Raw genomic sequence first — 20,782 nt, forward strand, 5'->3', positions numbered from 1 at the left:
TTTTAATTCAGGTTCCACATACAGACACATACAGTCCAATTAGATTTCAAGTGGGTCAGAACCAGTAAAATATTATAAATAATGATAACGCCAAATTCTCTCTTTGTTTTTTTGGTGTAAAAAAAAGTAAAATTACATGAAAATGTTTACATTACCAAACTATACTTTTACAAAAAGTGGAAATAACCTGAACAAATATGAACAAATGGAAATATCTTAAGAAAAGTAAATGTAATTTTACCGATATTCTGCCTGTTACTAAATGTTTTGTGCGATTGTAACGCACATGTGTAAATGATAAACTGATAAACCGAGGCAGAATATTGTTAAAATTGCACTTTTTTTTCTCAAGACAATTCAAGTTGTTCATGTTATTCAGTTTTTTACAGAACTTTGTAGATATAAATCTGATCATAACAGAATTTTTCTTTTTTCCTTGTTATTATTTTACTGGTCCGGCCCACTGGAGATCAAATTTGGCTGAAAGTGGCCCCTGAACTAAAATGAGTTTGACACCCCTGTCTTAAATGAAGAACTAGCTGCTCAGAGCAAAGATGATTGTGAACATCTTGAAAAGGAAACGGTTTAAATGGATCGGTCGCGATGTGAAAAGGGCACAGTAACATCACACAGGCTGTCCTTAACTTGACATGAGAAGGAAAACACAACGGAAGAAGAACAAAGAATAATTTTGTGGAGAAGAGTTAAGGGTGAGCAAAAGAAGATGAAACACACCTGGGGAAGCATGTCAACGCTAGCCCAAAACAAGCAGGAGTGAAAGTCTTTCATTGTTCTTCACATGCCAGAAGGCATAACGGATCGGAAGAAAAAGAAAAACACTCAGGCGTTATGTTGAAACAAAGGTTTATAACAAAACATATCTGATATCTGCGGTTGCTTGTGTACATCTGTGAGTCAGCGTTGTTATTATTAGCTTTTCTACATGAGTATTCTTGGCTTTAGAATCATCTGCCCTCGTCTTCATTATGTCACTGAATTTTCTCTCCTCATCCGCTCCTGTTTTTTTTTTTTACACATCATATACTTTATACTTCAGCTGTTACACCCAGGTGAAAGGTGCCTTCACTGCCCCCTCCCACCCCTGTAGCTCTAGTTGGCAGCTTGTTGTTCCTGACAGAAGAGCGTGCACCTTCTGTCAGAGGCGTCTGAGGCAAATATAGATCTGCAGCAGTTGCTTCTGTCTGAAACGTACCATAGATAGCGCAGTAGATTGTCCTCACTGTGTTGTTCTGTGGGTTTTTATGATGTTTTGCCTTTTGGTCAACTGTCTTTCTTGTCACCTGTCAAGGAACTACAGATGGAAATTGGCACTGCTGCTACAATATGGTATATTTACAGCTGCAATTTTTGTAGATGTTCATTAATATGCACTGTCCCTAATAAATAAATGAATGAATGAATGAATGAATGAATGAATAAATAAATAAATGAATAAAAGAATGAATGGATGAATGAACGAATGAATAAATAAACGTACAAACAAATAAATAAATAAATGAAAGAATGAATAAATAAACAAACAAACAAACTGGCCAAAAAAAAGTTGCACATGCAATGTCTGACTGCACCCCCTTTGGTTTTGATTACAGGAGACATTCACTGGATTTACAGTTGTGCTCTTAAGTTTCCATACCTTAGCAGAATTTATGATTCTTTGGCCATTTTTCAGAGAATATGAATGATAATACAAAAACTTTTCTTTCACTTGTGGTTAGTGGTTTTGTGAAGAAATGTATTATCAGACAAATGTGTTTCCTCTTTTTAAATCATACTGACAACAGAAACTATCCAAAAGACCCTGATCAAAAGTTTACATACTAGGGCTGTGTAAAAAAAAAAGTTGATTTAATCGATTTTGGATCGATTTCTTGTTAATTTTGCGTAATTGATTAATGGTGGATGAGCTCGATTTTTCAGAGCAGGATTGCAAGTAAATGACCCGCAGAAGCGCGGTCGGCTCGGTCTCGCGAGCCCCTCGTGGAGACTGTGTCGTGCTTGCGACGGTTCTGGTGCAGGGGGAACGTGGAGGAAGGGTGGGGAAAACCCCTCAAACTCGAACCTGCAGCGTGGAGGAACTGGCCAGCGGAGGCGGGTTGCGGAAGCTAGTCGTTCTAGAACTATTAACTTCGATCACCTGTGGCTGAGTGCGGAGTTAGAGGAATAGTAAAGCGGAAATCACGAAGCTCCGCCCACCCTCTCCCTCCAGTGAGTTTCTTGTACCAAGTGCCCAACATGATTCTGTTTCAGGGGGGCAAATTGGTGTCAGTGCCCCAGGGTGACAGTAATGTACCTTAAGGCTGGAAGTACCAGCCATAAAACAGAATAAAGATGAGACAGAAGACCGATCTGAGCCACTGTAGAAACATGGACATGTTTCTGTCCTGTTTATTATTTAAGAGTAGACTCATCTATTTACTGCTGAAATGTCATACTTATTTCCTTTCTAATATCAATATTGATTCTGTATTACATGACTACAGTAGTCAAATAATCAAGTTACAACTCAAAATTGTACTTTGGTGTCACTAAATGAATCTGAATCAATTAATACTGAATCGAATCGAATCGCAATTAATCAATTCAGAACCTTATGAATCGAAATTGAATCGATTAAGGAAATTGGCCATGATACCCAGCTGTAGTACATACCCTAGTTCTTAATCCTCTGTATTGGCCCCTTTAACATCAATAGTCGCTTTTCCATTGGACAGATGCGCAAAACTTTACAGATATTTAAATTATCGGGTTTCCTGGTGTGTCCACACAGACCGCGACATGTTTGATCTTCTTCTTTGCTTGTTGTAACATACATCAACATCCGTTTTTTTAATTCACCTGACTCTAATTGCGAAAAAAGGTCTTTCCATTGCAATTTTGCGTGATATACCATTTGCGCTACGCCCGAAAAACCACCTCTTACCAGCGCAAAAACTTTTAATCAAAAAATGAGACTTTTGGTCAAATTGTCATTTTTCCATTAGGTAAAATTTTATGTGCAAGTTATATTTGCGCAATTTCAGGGTCAATGGAAAAGCGACTATTGGCAGCTTGAAGTCTTTTGTGGTTGTTGTGGATGAGGCACTTTATTTTCTCAGATGGTAAAGCTGCCCATTCTTCTTGGCAAAACACCTTCAGTTCCTTTAATATTTTGGGTTTTCTTGCATGAACTGCATGTTTGAGACCTCCCCATAGTGTCTCAATGATATTGAAGTCAGGAGACTGAGATGGACACTCCTTCACCTTCACTTTTTTCTGCTGTAGCCAATGACAGCTGGACTTAGCCTTGTGTTTTGGGTCATTGTCATGTTAGAATATCCAAGACCATCCCATGCACGTTCTGTCAGGGTCTGTAAACTTATGAACACAACTGTAACTACGCAAATAGTTCAGATCCTTCCATGGGTCAGTACTAAAGTGGTTAATAACATTTCAGCTGGAACAGGTTATTTAATTCTAACTGATGCAGGAAGTGTCCTCTCATGTCTTTAATGTCCAAAAGTTTGGATAATGCCAGGATTGATCAGGATCATCTGGTTTGTGACTGAATGGTTCAGGGAGAATGAGACATGATTTTCACACATGGATTAGAAACCATGAAGTCCAGACTCTAATCTGGGATGTGATGAAGACTTGATGCAGCGGTCCGATTCTCCATCATCAATAATCAAAAATTAATGCAACTATGGGTCAATGTATCTTTTGTAATTGGATTTTCTTTTCAGAAACAAAAGAAAAACTAGTGGTTAATTGATTTTTGTTTTAAAATAGAAGAATTATAATTGAATTTCAAGGTGGTTTTCTTTTTCAGTGTCAAAACATATAAACCAATTTAAAAAAAAAACAGATTGATTTTAGTTTTCTCTTTCTAATAACAAAAAAAGAAAGTTACTGCCTGACAGAAATGGAAAACGGACCAAAAAGTGATATTTTTTTCATTTTCTGAGACTGGATATTGTAATTTTCTAGGAAAGAGCATTAATGCCTCAGTCAGAAACATTCTTACGAACGATGGGTTTGTACGAATCTTCCAGTTCGTATAAAATATGGACATCGTAGACACACTCCCTCCACAAATGTCTACTAACTCCAGATTTCGTACGAACTGGAAGATAAGTACAAACCCATCGTTTGTAAGAATCTTTCTGACCGAGGCATTTTCTTTCCTTGAAAATGACAACATCCAGTCTCAGAAAATGAAAAAAAAAACAAGTGTTTTTGATCCATTTTTCCATTTCTTTCAGATAGAAACTTTATTTTTTGTTATTAGAAAGAGAAAACGAAAATCGATCTGTTTTTTAAATTTGGTTTATCCGTTTTGTCACTGAAAAAGAAAAGGCAAAGTCTACTGCAACAGTACTTTAACACAAAATATCGGTTCGTCTATTGCCACAGATCAATCAAATGTTTTGTACTAGAGCCAATCAAGGATACTGTTACATGAACTCATTCGCCTCTTGTTTTTTTTTTGTTTTTTTCTTTCTTTGTTTGGCTTTTTTTTACACATTAGCCTCTTATTGCCACAGTACTTTGGTGATATATTGCGTATACTTCAGTGCATTCTTTTGTGCATTTTGCTACCACAGTACTGTGTCAGTAGCCACTTCGAAAAGAAAATCGCCTTGAAATTCAATTTTAATTATTCTGTTTTAAAATGAAAATCAATTAACCACTAGTTTTTCTTTTGTTTCTGAAAAGAATATCCAATTACCAGAAGATACACTGACCACTATGGATGGAAAAAAAATATTATGAACCTTATTGTGACACTACATCAGCATTATGTGGAAAAACAGATGTCACAGTGACTGTCGCCTGTAATCAAAACCAAAGGTGGTGCCGTCAAATATTGCATGTGTGCCTTTTTTTTTTTGGCCAGGCAATGTAGTTGGGATTAATAACACTGGTCAACGACAAATTTATTGTTTAAGTTTTTTGAGGTGATTTAGGATAATTTTGGTGTGCTGAATCCAAAAATCACATTAATTTTGCTCAATCAGGTCAACTTTCTGAACTATGCTACATATTGGCTTTTGAACATTTTTGCTTACATTTATGGGCATTTTCACATCATATGATACAAAATTCTTTCATATTTCTTGCAATAAACGAGTTCTGAAGATTTTACTTTTGCCAATTTATGATTGTTTTTTTTAATATTACAGGTGAATGAAATGGCTTCGACTAGAAGATCTTGCAAAAATAAGCCTGACGTATTCTGCTACATCTGCGGTGAATACACCATTGTACCTAACAGGAATCCTGTTAGAAAATGATTTTTTTTCTCTTCAAACCTATTGTGGGTGAGAACTATATAAAAAAAATCAACTGATAAAGTCACAAAAATGTAATCAATTTTGTGAGAAGATCAAATTTTTCAAAATCAAATTAGCAAAAAAAAACCTGACCTGATTGAGAAAAACAGATGTCATTTTTGGATTTAGCGGTGCAAAATGGTCCTAATTCAGTTGAAAAAACCTAGACAACTTGCAAAAAAAACATTTTTTTGTAAGCCAGTGTAATGTGTAACTAAATATAAAGCTGCAAACAACAGACTTTCAGGAATATATCTGTGAATGTTATTATATGGTATTTCAGTTTCTGTGTCTCTTTGTAGATGTTATGATTTTGCTTTAGTTTTGTTTTGCCAATGCTCAAATTGACTGTGTACATGTGCCATGGTTTGTAAATATATACAATAGTGCTAGTAGTTTTAACAAAAGGGAATCAGTTAGGTTTTTTATTGCTGGTTAATGTTAAAGCTTCTTAAGTAATTCCACCGAGTGTTTCTGCATTGAACAGCCTTGACCTACTTTAAAGCCTAAAGACAGTTTCACATAGTAGAGCTTAGATCAGAGATATGCAGGGAATGAGATGAAGCACATTCTGCTGAATTTGGGATGTTGAAAGGTGCTGCACTGCTCTTGTCAGCAGAAACATATTAACACAGTCATGTTAACCTGCTGGTCGCTGGATAACCTTCATGTAAAGTTGCACAGACTGTTGTTTTTGCAGTAATCCTGATGTACTCTAATGGTATGGTATGCACAAAAATTATAAACTTAAAGACTTAATGCTAACCACAGTGTCAAAGCCTATGTGAAATATGTAAGCATGTGTTAAATAATGTACAGCTGAGTTCAGGAACATTACCATTAGCCTTAGAGAACATTCGACTTAATGCCTCTGCAGAGGACAAACATAACCGTGAGTTATGTGGAACTGAATAGGATGTTGAGGGGTTTTTTATTTGTTTTATTGTCCTGTCTATGAGGATGTAAGGAATGCACTCTTCACTTGAATTGTTTTTGTCTGTGAGATTGTGAAAAACCTAAGTTGCGCTTCAGAAAATAACCTTCTCTACTGCAGACTTTATTTGCTAGGGCGAAGAGAGATGACAGAATATTTTATTTAAGACTGAGCCGTAGAAGAAATTGCAATCTTGTAGTGAAACGTTCCACCGCTAAGGGTTGGACATTTTTATACATGCCATGAAATTAAAGAATCCAAGCAATCTGTCAACTATAAACTACAGCACATATGTAAACCCTATGAAGTATGAACCATAGCATGTTTTCATTAGACCACAAATGCCTTCACACGGACACATCTTTCAACAACCACATCCTCAATTTAATTTCCCTCTCCAAGACATTATGCAACAGTTTTCATAGCCTCAGAAGTACTGCTTATGAACCCTTGGCGTAAAATCAGTGGAGAAACTAGCTGTTTTTATGAGACTAGGACTACCAGTGGAATCAGCAGGATGGACAATATACTGAAAAGGGAAGAGCTCCATCCAAAGAGCATAGAGTCGACAAGTACTATTAATTTACCTAAGTTTTTTTTTGTTTGTTTGTTTTTGAAGTGGCTACTGACACAGTACTGTGGCATGAAATGAATGAATGAATGAATGAATGAATGAATGAATTAATTGCTATTTATTGTCATTTCACAGCACAGAGTTCATCAAACGAGATTGCGATCGATGAGTAGGGATATCAGGCCGCCGCAACTGGTGTGCAGCCACAGAGTCCTTTGCAGTGAAGAACACAGGATAATGCAAAGCACAAATATACATATATATATATATATATATATATATATATATATATATATATATATATATATATATATATATATATACATATACGTATATTTGTATATATATATACAAATATACATCATACAGTTTTCACACATTACACGTGGACACATGCTGGTATTTTTTCATGGATTTGATAGGATTTGGAGGATAGGGTGAATAAAAAAAAAAACAGTTTGAGAGCAGCCAGATTTGGAGTTGGGGCGGGCAAGAATGTGTGTGAAATATCGGTTGGTCTATTACCACAGAGCCAATCAGCACCCTTGTTATGTCATGTCTAGACTATTAACTTGTTACAGCCTGAAAAGTACAAAGGCAATCAGATAGCAAATAGGTCAGCTTTAGCACCAGCAGAGATTTAGCTCAGCAGGTAACATTTTGGACTGCAATGCAGAAGACTCAATTTCGATTCCTGGTCGAAGTAAGAAAAAAAATTCTCGTAGATTTTCAAATGGGGGAGGGGCACGGCGCCAAGGGTGCTGGAAGGTAAAATCTGACGTTGATCTAAATCAGCTACTGGGACAACGTTCAGAGTGCAGAATTTGGACCACAGCACTAACACAACTGACAAAGAACTGAGAAGTCACATGACTCACTGCTGCATCCAACATGTAGCTCCGCCCACCTTCTCCAGCCTCCCTGACTGAACAGAGCAAAGAACACCATAAAACATATAGAGCATTTAGAAAAATAATTCCTATTCTATACTACACACTATCACTAATTTGTGGTTTCTCCTGTCAATTGCCACAGTACTGTGGTAGCAAAATGCACAAAAGAATGAACCAAAGTATACGCCATATATCACCACAGTACTGTGGCAACAAGAGGCTAATGAGTTCATGGAACAGTATCCATGATTGGCTCTAGTACAAGTGTTAACATTTGATTGGCTCTGTGACAATACAAAAACTGATATTTCGTGCCACAGTACTGTGGCAGTCGCCATTGCCTTTTTTTTTTTTTTTTTTTTTTTTATTTATTAAGGTGACAGACATTAATGTGATTCTGATGGTCTGTTGAGCCACATTATGTAATAAATTCCCATTATGTAATAAAAGTTCAATATGTAATAAGAATATCGCGTCATCTTGTAATAAAGCGGCATTATGTAATAAGATGATGCATTTTGTAATAAACTATGTCAACGCATTATACAGTACATTTTTTCACATTATGTAGTAAGTTATTACAATTTTAGAAATTTATTACAAAATGCACTTGACACATTTTTATTTAAAAAAAAATGTAATAACATGGTTCATTATGTAATAACAATCCAAATTAATATCATTTCAGAGCAATTTAGAAGAAATTAGTCACAGGAGCTCCAGGTAATGTAATCAGAACTTTAACCACACAGTTTAAAGATTAATTTAGCACATTAGATTTTCCTGAAAATAAAAATGTGTCAAGTGCATTTTGTAATAAATTTCTCAAATTGTAATAACTTACTACATAATGCGAAAAAACTGACTACATAATGCATTGAGGTAGTTTATTACAAAATGCATCAGTTTATTACATAATGCAGCTTTATTACAAGATGACGTGACATTCTTCGTTACATTTTGAACTTTAATTACGTAATGGGAATTTATTACATAATGCGGGTCAACATGGTCCCTGGAAAGATAAATTATGGTTGTTTATGAAAGTTAAAAATTAAAAAAAAAAAAGTAAAAAGACAGTATGGATAGATCAACATAACTAATGTATTGCCAGACATAAATTACAAACTGCAACCCTAATAAAAAAAAAAAAATAGTGTAGGTATGATCTCACATGGATGCATCAATAAAAGTCTTAGGCAGAATATCGCCTATAGCTCATATTAAAGTGAATTATCAAATTTGTCAACTACGAAGTGACAGCCAACATACTTTTTACAAGGTAAACAGCATAACTATAGTCAAAGCAGTCAAAGCATTTCTATGTGGAAAAAGAGAAAATATAGTAAACATACTAACTGTTGCATTGGATGTTGTAGAACACATAATACGTCCATTGATTGTTCTGTGTTTTTCTGTCAAAGTGAGAGAGGGTTCCTTCAGTCTACAAGCAGCAGTGTTTTGGACCTTAACCTCTACAATCAGCCGGCTCATCTGAGGTGTTGAAGGGGTGAAGGGGTTGCGTTTCTCAATGCGATTTGTCTCCCTCTGGCACCTGCAGCCAAAGCAAGGTCAGGCCAGTCTGTGCAGCTACTGTAGATCTATTGAATGCTCGGTCCCTTGCAGATTCTCTCTGGTTGAAGCGATAGTTTTCTCTGTCCATTGATTGAGTCTCTTTGAAGTTTAGTTTTCCATTTTTCTCTATTGCCTTTGAGGATGCGTCTGACCCAGGGTGCATAAATGGAGGAGCGACGAGCAAGTAGGCGTGGGGATATTGCTTTGGATGCAAATCATTGGCGATTTGTCTGTGGAAATTCAAATGGCGCTCTGGTTGTGAGGAGTTCGTGAAATACTGGAGTTGGAGCGTTACTATTCAGGCTGAAGACGTTCACTCAAAGCAGCCAGTCAATCAGGAAAACTCTTTGATTGTTCAGCCACGCACTCACTCACGCGCTCTTTCTCGCGGTTTCTTCTAATCAGCTCAAACAAACGAAATGTGTAGCTCTCAGCCCCTCATGCATTTTTACAGTGACTTCCCCACAGTGGCTCCATCTTGAATTTAACCCTTTATAGTTCACTCATAGAAATACTCTGAAATTCAAAATGTCAACTTTAGTGTGTTATTGGAGGACATACATGATCACAATCAAGATGAACAAGTATATTTGCAATCCGTTATTAACCCTTTCATGCATAGTGTTCACTACAGTGGACAGCTACTCAAAGATGTTCTCTTATATCCTCCTGAGACCCAGCAATGCATCTTTGTCTTCTGTAGTGGACAAGAGTTTCACATCTTTACTTAAAAATAAATAAATGTCCACTGAAAAGGACATTATATACACAAAAAATGTATCTGAAAAAACTGTTGCATCATGCTGTTTCCAATTAAGGCAATTATTTAATGTAAAATGGCGAAATGTTTACTTACTGGGTCTCAGGAGGATATATTCATGGATTTTGTTGTTTTAGTTCCATATCAGCCAACACAGTCGACGCTTATGCATCGTCCCAAACACTGCAATTCATACCATTACTGTAACTTTGCTGTTCTTGATAAACCTGATCTGCACTAACATGTTTGAGAGTAAATCCATTGTTTGTTATTGTTATTAGACTGTCATTAAAAAAAAGTTGTTTTTTTGCATATTATCTCCATGAAGTGAGTAATAACTAGTATTATAGTATGTTAAAATGTGAGAAAACAACAGATTAGCAGCATTAGAAATGTTTTTATTCATAGTTTTCACACAATATATCAGTAAATACATTTTTCTTTGCTTCAAATATGAAACACATGGGGTCCAGCTGAGTGGGCATTTTTGCAACTCCATGAAAAATAGGTTAATAAGAAAATTTTCAAAACTAAACAGGAATAAAAACACTCAAGGGAAAAAAAAAAATCTGATTAAGGTTCTCATAATTCATGCATGAAAGGGTTAATCAGTATTCCAAAAAGATCCCCCCAAAACTATTCCCAAAATGTTTCTTTGGCCATCTTATTACTAGATCTTGCAATCCTCCAAATTTGAAGAAAATGGTATAAAAACTGATAAAATGGCGACCCAATGAGCGTGAAAACGTGCACAATTTTATTGTTATAAGAGAGCAAAATTATTGTTCATAATGTTTTGTAACACAATAAATAATTACTACTCAACTCCTGTGTCTTTTTTATTACAAAATAAATGCATCACATTGCTTTTCATTTATTGATCATTTTTGTTGAACAGCTGTTTGATTATCAATTCTTATTTTCAGTATTAAGACGATCAACCATTTTGTTCTGAAAACCCTTCTTTTACAGCCCTTTAATTGTAATAATAGAATGGGAACCTGTTATTTAAGTATTATTATGACTAAATATGCACAACTAGACAGATTTTGGTATGCTCCCTGGCTGCAGAAAATTTGGTAACAATGAGGCAAACGGATGTTTACGTCGAACCGCATGTTTTCAATGGCGCGTTGTTCACCAAAATTAGTGTCTGTACACCAATATACTTCCATCAATAATATCGCGCATATGCCTTATAGATATATTGTTATTATTCGTTCACAAATGTTTATTTACTCCTGTACCAGGAAGACTTAGTTACAGATCTAACAAAGATGCGACCATGTGGTAAGACAGATTTCCATTCCAACCTTGTAGAGTCCGTACACCAAGTAGTGTCCGTACACCATATCAAAATATGTGGGTCTAATTTTATTGTTTCTGTCAATATATGGAATTTTTCAGCACACATGCTTTGGACACGACATCTATGCAATAAACAATGCATGATTATCCTGAGTGCTGAAACATTTGTTTATCTTTGTAGGCATTAAATATGGAGGCTATTAGGCTGGAGTGTCCGTGCACCGTACACCGATAATTTCTGATTTGACAGGGGTACAAGCCTGCGAAATTTTTAGTAGACACCATAATACAAAAATATTTTGGACTTTAAAAGAGAAATATCAGACAAATAAAATGGCCTGTCTGATTTTTTGATAAAAGTTTAAAAAAAAGTTAAAGTTATGGATGGATTTGGATGGAATTTTCAGGAAATGTTGATACTGGCACAAGGCACAAATGATTAAATTTTGGTGGTGATCAGGGGGGCAACTGATCTGCCTTGGTGGAGGTCTGCGCTCTCCGAGTTTAATAGTAAGGTTTTTTGGGTTTTTTTTGGTTTTTTTTTTTTTTTTTTTATCAATTACTAGAAATTTCTGGCAACCCCATTTGAATTCCAGGTGACCCTATGTGGGGTTCTGACCCCAAGGTTGAAAAACACGGATCTAATATAAGACTATTAAATCCTGTGTATATTCATTTTCTTATTTCATATATCGGTTATTGGCCAATATATCCGATATCAGCCGATGTATTGGATATCTGCTTTTTTTAGCCCCGAATATTGACATCAGCATTGGTCCCAAAAATCCCATATCAGGCTCTAATGTTAGATGAAAAGAACATCAGCATCTGCAAGATCCCTTTGAACATCATTCCTTACATTAGTACCATTACTTCATGGTACCTAACAAAGCAGGTCCACTCACTGTTCATGCAGAGGTGGACCTTACAGACCCTGTAGCCCACATTAGACCTGAGATTTATTAACTCACTGTCGTCACAGTAACTGTTGCTGCAACTGTCTGTGTAGCTTCTCATTTTTTCATCATTCTTCTTAATTTTTCTTCTCGGTTCAATTGGACTGGACTGGACCTAAACCAGTCCAGTTGAACCGAGAAGAACTACCAAGAAAAAATGTTGCTGCCACTGTCTTGTAATGTTTGTGGAAATTACCAAAATTAGTCACTTGCCCAATAAAGGGGAGCAGAAATTAAGGTGAGCTCCTAAAAAGACATTCAAAAGGCCAAACAAGTGCTTATATTACCTCCACCAGGAGGTATTGTGATCACTTTGCTTTGTATATTTGTTTGTTTACGTGTTTGTGTTAGCAACTTTACGGGCAAACTATTACAGCCATCTTTACCAAATTGTACCCACAGATAGGCCTAGGCCCTGGGATGAATGCATTAAATTTTGGGCCAAGTAGGCCAAAGTTCAAGGTCCCAGCAAGGTCACAAAATCTACAATTTTCCTGTCTTTCATCATTGAGCAATTTTCGAAAATTCATAAAAAATTCAAAACGACTCCGAGTAGCCTCCAATTTGATCCCCCCGTAGCTTATAACAATATCTTGTATCTGGCACAAAATTGTCCACATCCACTGTGGAATGTGGACTCTGTGGACATTTCAATTTAACATTAAAAATCCCATTTACCACACATTTTTCATTCTAACTCAACAAATATTGACTGGAATTTAATAGAATTTGACATACACATGACTGATACCAAGCTTCGACTTTTTCTGCTTTATGGAACAACCTTGAAACTGTGTAATTTAAAAAGAAATAGTCGGTCCACACATGCACACCGTTCGGGGTGCTTGGCGGATGTTTGCGTTCTCTGAACACTTGTTGATTTCTGCTTTTTCTTGTCCTTTATCTGTTCATATTGTGTCGCTACAGTCGCCGTAACAAAACAGCATTCTACAACAGCAGGTTTACATTCCTGACAGCTTGAGCTGAAATGTGACACTCACCGACTTCCCAATCAGTGTTCTTTATAATCGAAACAATGTCAGACAATAAGAGTGGTAATTAATATCTCACTCACATTCTCCATCATGTAACAGTTTTGAGACAAGAACGCAATTGGTATTCAGCGTGTTTGTGTAAATGTTCTAAAATCCCAGGTTGATGTTCAGCTTTATCCAATCCAGACCTTGGTAAACAGGATGAGGTAGTGTTTAATTGACAAACTGATGCAATATCCATCCACTGGGACTTTTTTGTGTCCGTGTAAAATCCATATTTGTGTGCCCTTTGTCTTTAAATCATGTAACCTCTGCTGATCGTGTGTACTTCTCATCGATTTCTCTGCAGGTAATCAATACGGGGGTTAGCTGACCTTGTTTATCATCGGTGGCAAAATGGAAATAGTTTAAACCACATATATGGGCACAGTTTGTACTCTTGAAAGCTTACAGCAGCTTTTTTTTTTTTTTAGAAGTAGGTCAGTGTTTGTTGATATCTGATGTTGGAAGCCTGATGGAGAGAGCTGCACAAAAAGACCGTTTTCATAGAACGACAGCTCTGCTTTCATCCCCAGCGCTTCCTTGTCTTTCTATCTCTTCTTTTTCTCATCGGTTTCCTGTTTTTATACTCGTACTTATCACCACGCTGCGCTGTATGTCCATCTTATATATCGCATGGTTAAAATGATAACACTCTGAGCATTTGCATGTATATATATATATATATATATATATATATTTTTTTTTTTTTTTTTTTTTTTTTATTTAACAAGGACTTGGATGGAATGAAAAATGTCTGATGATTTCCTACGCAGACTGTCTATACAAGAATCCATCCAAATTTATCCGCATGCATTCAGCTTGTGCAGTTTCAACACATTTATTACCTCCGCCAAGGAACGGCGGAGGTTATGTTTTCATCAGGGTTTGTCTGTCTGTCTGACTGACTGACTGACTGACTGACTGACTGACTGACTCCAAAAGTTATGGACGAGATGAACAAAGAAAGGGGGGGACTTTGAAATTTTCAGGAAATGTTGATACTGGCACAAGGAACAAATGATTACATTTTGGTGGTGAGGGGGGGGGGTTGATGCATGCACATTTCTTTTTTGCTGTTTTTTCTGTTGCTGCCTTGACCAGTCAATATCCCCATTATGGGATCAGTAAAGTCTAATCAAATCGAATCATGCCTTAAAAGGTGTCAAGATGCTACCTTGAAAGTTGAAGTTTTCCCCCTGAATTAACCCTTTCATGCATGAATTATGAGAACCTTAGTCAAAAAATTTTTTCTTGAGTGTTTTTATTCCTCTTTAGGCATGAAAAAAGCAATGCAATTGAAAACATTTTTTTATTTTTTATGAACCTGTTTTTCGTGGAGTTACAAAAATGTCCACTCAGCTGGACGCCAGGCATTTAATTTTTGAAGCAAAGAAACGTGCATTTAAAACTCATCATCAGAAAGTGATATACTGTGTGAAAACTATGACATGAAAGCATTTTTAATGAGTGCTAATCGTATATTTTCTCACATTTTTTTCATACTCTAATACTAGTTATTCCTCATTTCATGGAGATAATATCCTCCTGAGACCCAGGAAATTGACAATTTTAGCTTTTTTACATTAAAAAAAATTGTCTTGATTGGAAACTGCATAATGCAACAGTTTTTTCAGATACATTTTTAAAAATTATTTTTTTTTTATTGATTAATTTTATTTAATGGAATGTCCTTTTGCAATGGATAGTATTTTTTTTAAAGTTGAACTGTCAAACATTTGTCCCCTACAGAGGACAAAATGCATTGCTAGGTCTCAAGAGGATATGCAAAAAAATAAATAAATAAACTTTTTGTTTCAGAAAACTGTTAATTACAGTCTAATAACAATTAGCAATTGATTTACACTAAAACATTTTTCTGCAGATCAGGTTTATCAAGAACAGCAAAGTTACAGTAATTGTATGAATTGCAGTGTTTGGGATGATGCATAAACTCCACTATGTTGGCTGATATGGAACTAAAACAACAAAACCCATGAATAAACAATAGAACAGCTGGAGAATAACTGTCCATTGTAGTGACCGCTATGCATGAAAGGGTTAAACTGCTAGTCCTGGCTGTATAATGTTCATTTTTCACTTACCTCTTCGTCCAGTGGTTCCCAAACTTTTTTGGCTCATGACCCCAGACATTCAAAACTGAGACTTTTTTTTTTTTTTTTTTTTTTGCTAAAATTAATTTGTTTTTTATCATGTAATAGTTTGCTATACTATGCTGCAAATAAACATTAAGTTTAGACAACATTTAGTCTATATAATGTATATTATTACGGACGGAGGCAGAAAAGCCAGGTGTAGATTACTGCACAAGGTGAGAATTGGATTTTCCTTGGTCAGGATATGTACAGTCAGTCCAGCTTGGATTTACAAGGCTGACAATTAATACTGAACAAACAAGAACTCAAACTATGAATTATGAAAGAGCTGCAGCATTTTATCTACTGGCGTCCTTGGTGCTGTGCCCACTGTTTAGAGATGTAAAATGTTGAAAAAATGCAAACATTCCTGCTGGGAATCAAACGTCGTAGACCATAGCATTACTTACTGAGCTATCCGTCCACATGTTCTTCGGGGCACAAATTTATTGATGCATCCCAAGGCTCTCCTATCTCTTGTATTCATGAACAGAGTCTGTATGTTTTTCTGGCAACCCCAGACAATCAAAACGGAGCCATTTTTTTTTTCTAAAATTAATTTGTTTTTGATCATGTAATAGCTTGCTATACTCTGTTGCAAATAAACATTAATTTTAGATGACATTTATTCTATATAATATACATTTATATATCATTCATTCATTCATTCATATTATTATAGACAGAGGCAGAAAAGCCAGGTGTAGATTACAGCACAAGGTGAGAATTTCATTTTCCTTGGTCAGGATATGTACAGTCAGTCCAGCTTGGATTTACAAGGCTGACAATTAATACTGAACAAACAAGAACTCAAACTATGAATTATGAAAGAGCTGCAGCATCTGAAACTGACCACAATGAACATTTGACAGATAAAAAGAACCACAGTGCTTCAGTTTCAGCTTCACAGTTTGTCATGTCTGTTATGTATTGGGACTGTCTCTTTCAACTCACCATATATTTTTATTAGTAAGTTTTTATTTTATTTTTATCAATTACTAGAAATTTCAGGTGACCCCGTTTGAATTCCAGGCGACCCCCCGTGGGGTCCCGACCCCAAGGTTGAAAAACACTGTCTTAGACTTTTCTGTGTTTTATCAAGTTGTGAACATTGTTTCTGCATCTCTGTTTCCTATCTATATCCTAATACTGGAAGGTCTCAGAGCATCTGTGTGTGTGTGTGTGTGTGTGTGTGTGCATCTGCATAGTTCTGACAAATGTAGATGTTTTTAACTGGCCAATTTGGTACCAACAGTTGAGGAATAGTCCCATCTCCACATTAAACATCCTGGCAAGTTGATAGCACCAATATTTTGGGAGATATTAGTCATTTTGGAATACAACAGCCTTACACTCACGTTGCTTGGTTGACGGGAAGCGCAGTGCCACGCTGCATGATGGGAAATGAAGTTAAAAACAAGAACGATGCATTTACTAACTTCAGTCCCTAGATAGCTGTAATAATATGACCTGTGGTTCCCCACGGATCAACATGCTAGTCTAAGTATATTTATGTTAACCCTTTCATGCATGAATTGTGAGAACCTTAGTCAAGATTTTTTTCTTCAGTGTTTTTATTCCTCCTTAGGCATGAAAAAAACAATGCAATCAAGTTTTTTTTTTCCTATGGAGTTACAAAAATATCCATGCATTTAATTTCTGAAGTAAAGAAACATATGTTTAAAACCCAATATCAGAAAGTGATTTGAAAGCAATGAAATAAAAACATTTTTAATGCTGCTAATCTGATGTCTTCTCACATTTTAACATATTCTAATGCTAGTAATTGCTCACTTCATGGAGATAATATGCAAAAAAAAAAAAAAAAAACTTCTTGTCTAACAAATAATAATTGATTTACACTTAAACGTGTTAGTGCAGATCAGGTTTATCAAGAACAGCAAAGTTACAGTAATGGTCTGAATGTATGGGATGCTGCGTAAGTGTCCACTGTGTTCTGGAACTAAAACAACAAAACCCATGAATATACAAGAGAACAGCTGGAGAAGAACTGTCCACTGGAGTGGCCAATGCATGAAAGGGTTAATTCAGTGAAATTGCAAACCCCTATACACATACTAAATGTGTCTACCTAGTACAGCAGTGTCAAAGTCATTTTATTTCACAGGCCACATTCACCCCAATATGATCTCAAGTGGGCCGGACCAGTAAAAAAATACAAGTGAAAATTTTTTTTAAAAATTACATCATGATAATGTTTATATCTACATCATTTCCTTAAAAATCTTAATGACAGGAACAACTTGAAATGTCTTAAGAAAAAAAGTGCAGTTTTAACAATATTCTGCATCAGTTTATCAGTTTATCATTTAAACATGTGCATTGCAACTTACATTACAATTACAAATACACGTAAAAAAAAACCCAAAAACAATTACAAATACACATAATATTGATTAAATTACATTTACTTTTCTCAAGACATTTCACGTTGTTCATATTACTTCAGGTTATTCACATTTTTTGTAAAAGGATAGTTTGTTAATATAAACATTTTCATGTAATTTTACTTTTTTTTTTTTTTATATGAAAACAAAGATAAAATCTGAAGTTGTCATTATTTATAGGTTATTCTGACAGTATTTTCTGGTCTGACCCAATTGAGATCTAATTGGTTCATATGTATATGTAAAATGATTTTTACACTATCGATTGTTAATATCTTCACTGTAATTTTTGCATTTCACAAATTCATCCTCCAGACCAGATTGGACCCTTTGGCGGGCCGGATTTGGCACATGTTTGAGACCTGTGACCTAGTAGCTATTCACATTTATTAAATGTACACTAACTATTAAGTCCGAAATCTTTTTTGTGATATTCAAGGTTTCCTGCATTTCTTTTAGGCTTTTAGGCACAAACTGAACATGCGAAGAACGCCGCTAAATGGAAATGCACCAATTTACAACATTTTTATTCATGTCTTCAGCCCTATATACAATAATAAGCACTCATTCTAAAACATGTCAGCAAGAATAAGTGCTTATATGAATGTGGAGAATGGAAAATGGCTCATAATCACCTCTTTGAATCTGTAAAAGCAGTACAGCCATAATTACTAACTGCCTTTCAACATGTGCTTTGAAAGTATGGTAATCTGTAAATTTGTCCTTGTTCACCTGAAATGTACAGCACCCACTGCGACATTTTCATGGATATAGTTGTTGTTTTTTTTTTTCTTTATAGAGCAGAAGTGTTTCTGAGAGGCTTGAGAAACACAAGATAAAAGAAAAGAGGAAGAGAATGGTCTCTTATTGTGAGAACCATGCTGTTTTTTTTTTTTTTTTGTGATGCCGCTTGCATATGTGTGTGTGTGTGTGTGTGTGTGTGTGTGTGTGTTTGCATTAAAAAGAGAAGATAGTTCTGCAGGGAGGGGACAGAGTGGTTCCTCCCTTCCTCTTAGCTGTCTGTGTCATGGGAGGGGGCATGAAAAAGAGGAAGGAAGAGAAATGAGAGTCTCACATTAGAGTCCATGCTTTCACCTCATACATACATGTATGGTTTGCTGATGGACAGATATCAAGTATTCTGTACTTAGTTCAATGCCTCTGCGACACAGAGTGTGAAGTGTCATCTTCAATCTCGCCTATATCCTGGTGGCGGACAGTGACATCAACACCCTCGTTGTTGTCAGCTTGCCTGCATCCGTACTTGTGGAATGATGACTGAGCTCAGGATGGCTAAGAATGCCTTATTGGATGGATTGCTCAACAGTCCTCCCAGTAAGCCTTTTCTCAACAGACGATGCCTCAGTGATGTGAGTATTTTGCACTTGGATGAAGTGACAGATGTATTGCTCTCACCTTTGAGTGTTAAGTGAGCCTAGACACTGAAATGTATACATTTGGTGCTGTGGATGTAAAAAAAAAAAAAAAAAAAAGGATTCTGTGCATTGTGTACAGGGGTTGGACAAAATAATGGAAACACCTTAAAAAATCAACAAAATTTAATATGGTGTAGGTCCGCCTTTTGCGGCAATTACAGCCTCAATTCTCCAAGGTATTGATTCATACAACTTGTGAATTGTTTCCAAAGGAATTTTAAGCCATTCTTCAGTTAGAATACCCTCCAACTCTTTTAGAGACGATGGCGGTGGAAATCCACGTCTTACTTGAATCTCTAAAACTGACCATAAATGCTCAATAATGTTGAGGTCTGGGGACTGTGCCGGCCATATGAGATGCTCAACTTCATTAGAATGTTCCTCATGCCATTCTTTAACAGTTCTAGCTGTATGGATTGGGGCATTATCATCTTGAGGTGAAGGTGTTTCCATTATTTTGTCCAACCCCTGTAGATGAACACACGCTCCACTGATTTGCAGCCTCTAGGTTTAATCAACTGTATTGTGACCAGAAACAAAAACTCTACAGCAAATAAATTTTTTATAGATTAAAAACACACACTTGTACTATGAATTGAAGCTCTTCAGTGCAGTGCCTCCACATTCTAACTAAGCATTGCCTCCATTTCTTCCCTCCCTGTTGTGTTTACTGTGCAGTATGTGTGGTTCACTGATAATCTGGCCGGTATAGAACAGTGTTTGTTGATGTTTGTTTTGCAGCCAAGAGAGCAGTATCTTGCTGAATATCATATGGCATTGTTTATTTTCACATGCAACAATAGACTGAGGCTGCACCTTCAGCTTTACTGGGTCAGGGTCAGGTGTGGGTTCATTTATATGAAGCTGCAAGGGGGTAATAAACTCTTCAAATGTTTTACTATGTGGACATGTGAAAGTGTTAATGTGCACACACACGTGTTTGCTGTCCTGTGGTACTGTGTGTGTTTGTACGGTCATGTCTTTATTATTTATGGGGATGTAAATCTGTTCCCACTGTCGCTTGTAGGGACATGACTTCCTTATGGGGACAAAATACAGATCGTCGTCATGTAAATCATTACATTTGAAGGTTAAGAGTTGCTTTAAAATAACAGTTGGGTAAGGTTTAGCTAGTGCAAGTCTTCAGTCATGGTAATGTCTCATAAACACATAGAATCACAACATGTTTGTGTGTGTGTTTGTGTGTTTGTGTTTCCAAGCCCTGCAGTGCTTCTCCGTAAATTTAAGCTGTCATGTGGAAACATCAGCTTGGCACTTCAGTCCACTTGTGTTACATGGTGAACAGAGGGCTCACCCCACAACAAGCGCCTCTCTCCTCCTTTCATTTCAGGTTACAGCACTTGAAAATCCTGCACCTTTACAAACATGCATCTTTCTAAGCACACGTTTCCCTC

General features: G+C 36.2%; 1 protein-coding gene across 8 annotated transcripts in view; it reads left to right on the forward strand.

Moving 5' to 3' along the window:
- The window catches only part of rap1gapb (RAP1 GTPase activating protein b), a 439,024-nt gene that overhangs the window by 300,966 nt on the left and 117,276 nt on the right, over positions 1–20,782 (forward strand). For 4 of the 8 annotated variants that reach the window (XM_030134450.1, XM_030134451.1, XM_030134453.1 and 1 more), the window contains exon 1: positions 18,992–19,301. The exons of the other annotated variants lie outside the window; for them this stretch is intronic. In XM_030134450.1, the coding sequence (XP_029990310.1) occupies positions 19,203–19,301 (99 nt within the window). In that variant the 5' untranslated portion in view covers positions 18,992–19,202. Of the gene's footprint in view, positions 1–18,991; positions 19,302–20,782 lie in introns of those variants that run through there. 8 annotated transcript variants of the gene reach the window in all.

This window comes from Sphaeramia orbicularis, chromosome 5 (assembly GCF_902148855.1).
Source record: "Sphaeramia orbicularis chromosome 5, fSphaOr1.1, whole genome shotgun sequence".
NCBI classification, from domain to species: Eukaryota; Metazoa; Chordata; class Actinopteri; order Kurtiformes; family Apogonidae; genus Sphaeramia; species Sphaeramia orbicularis.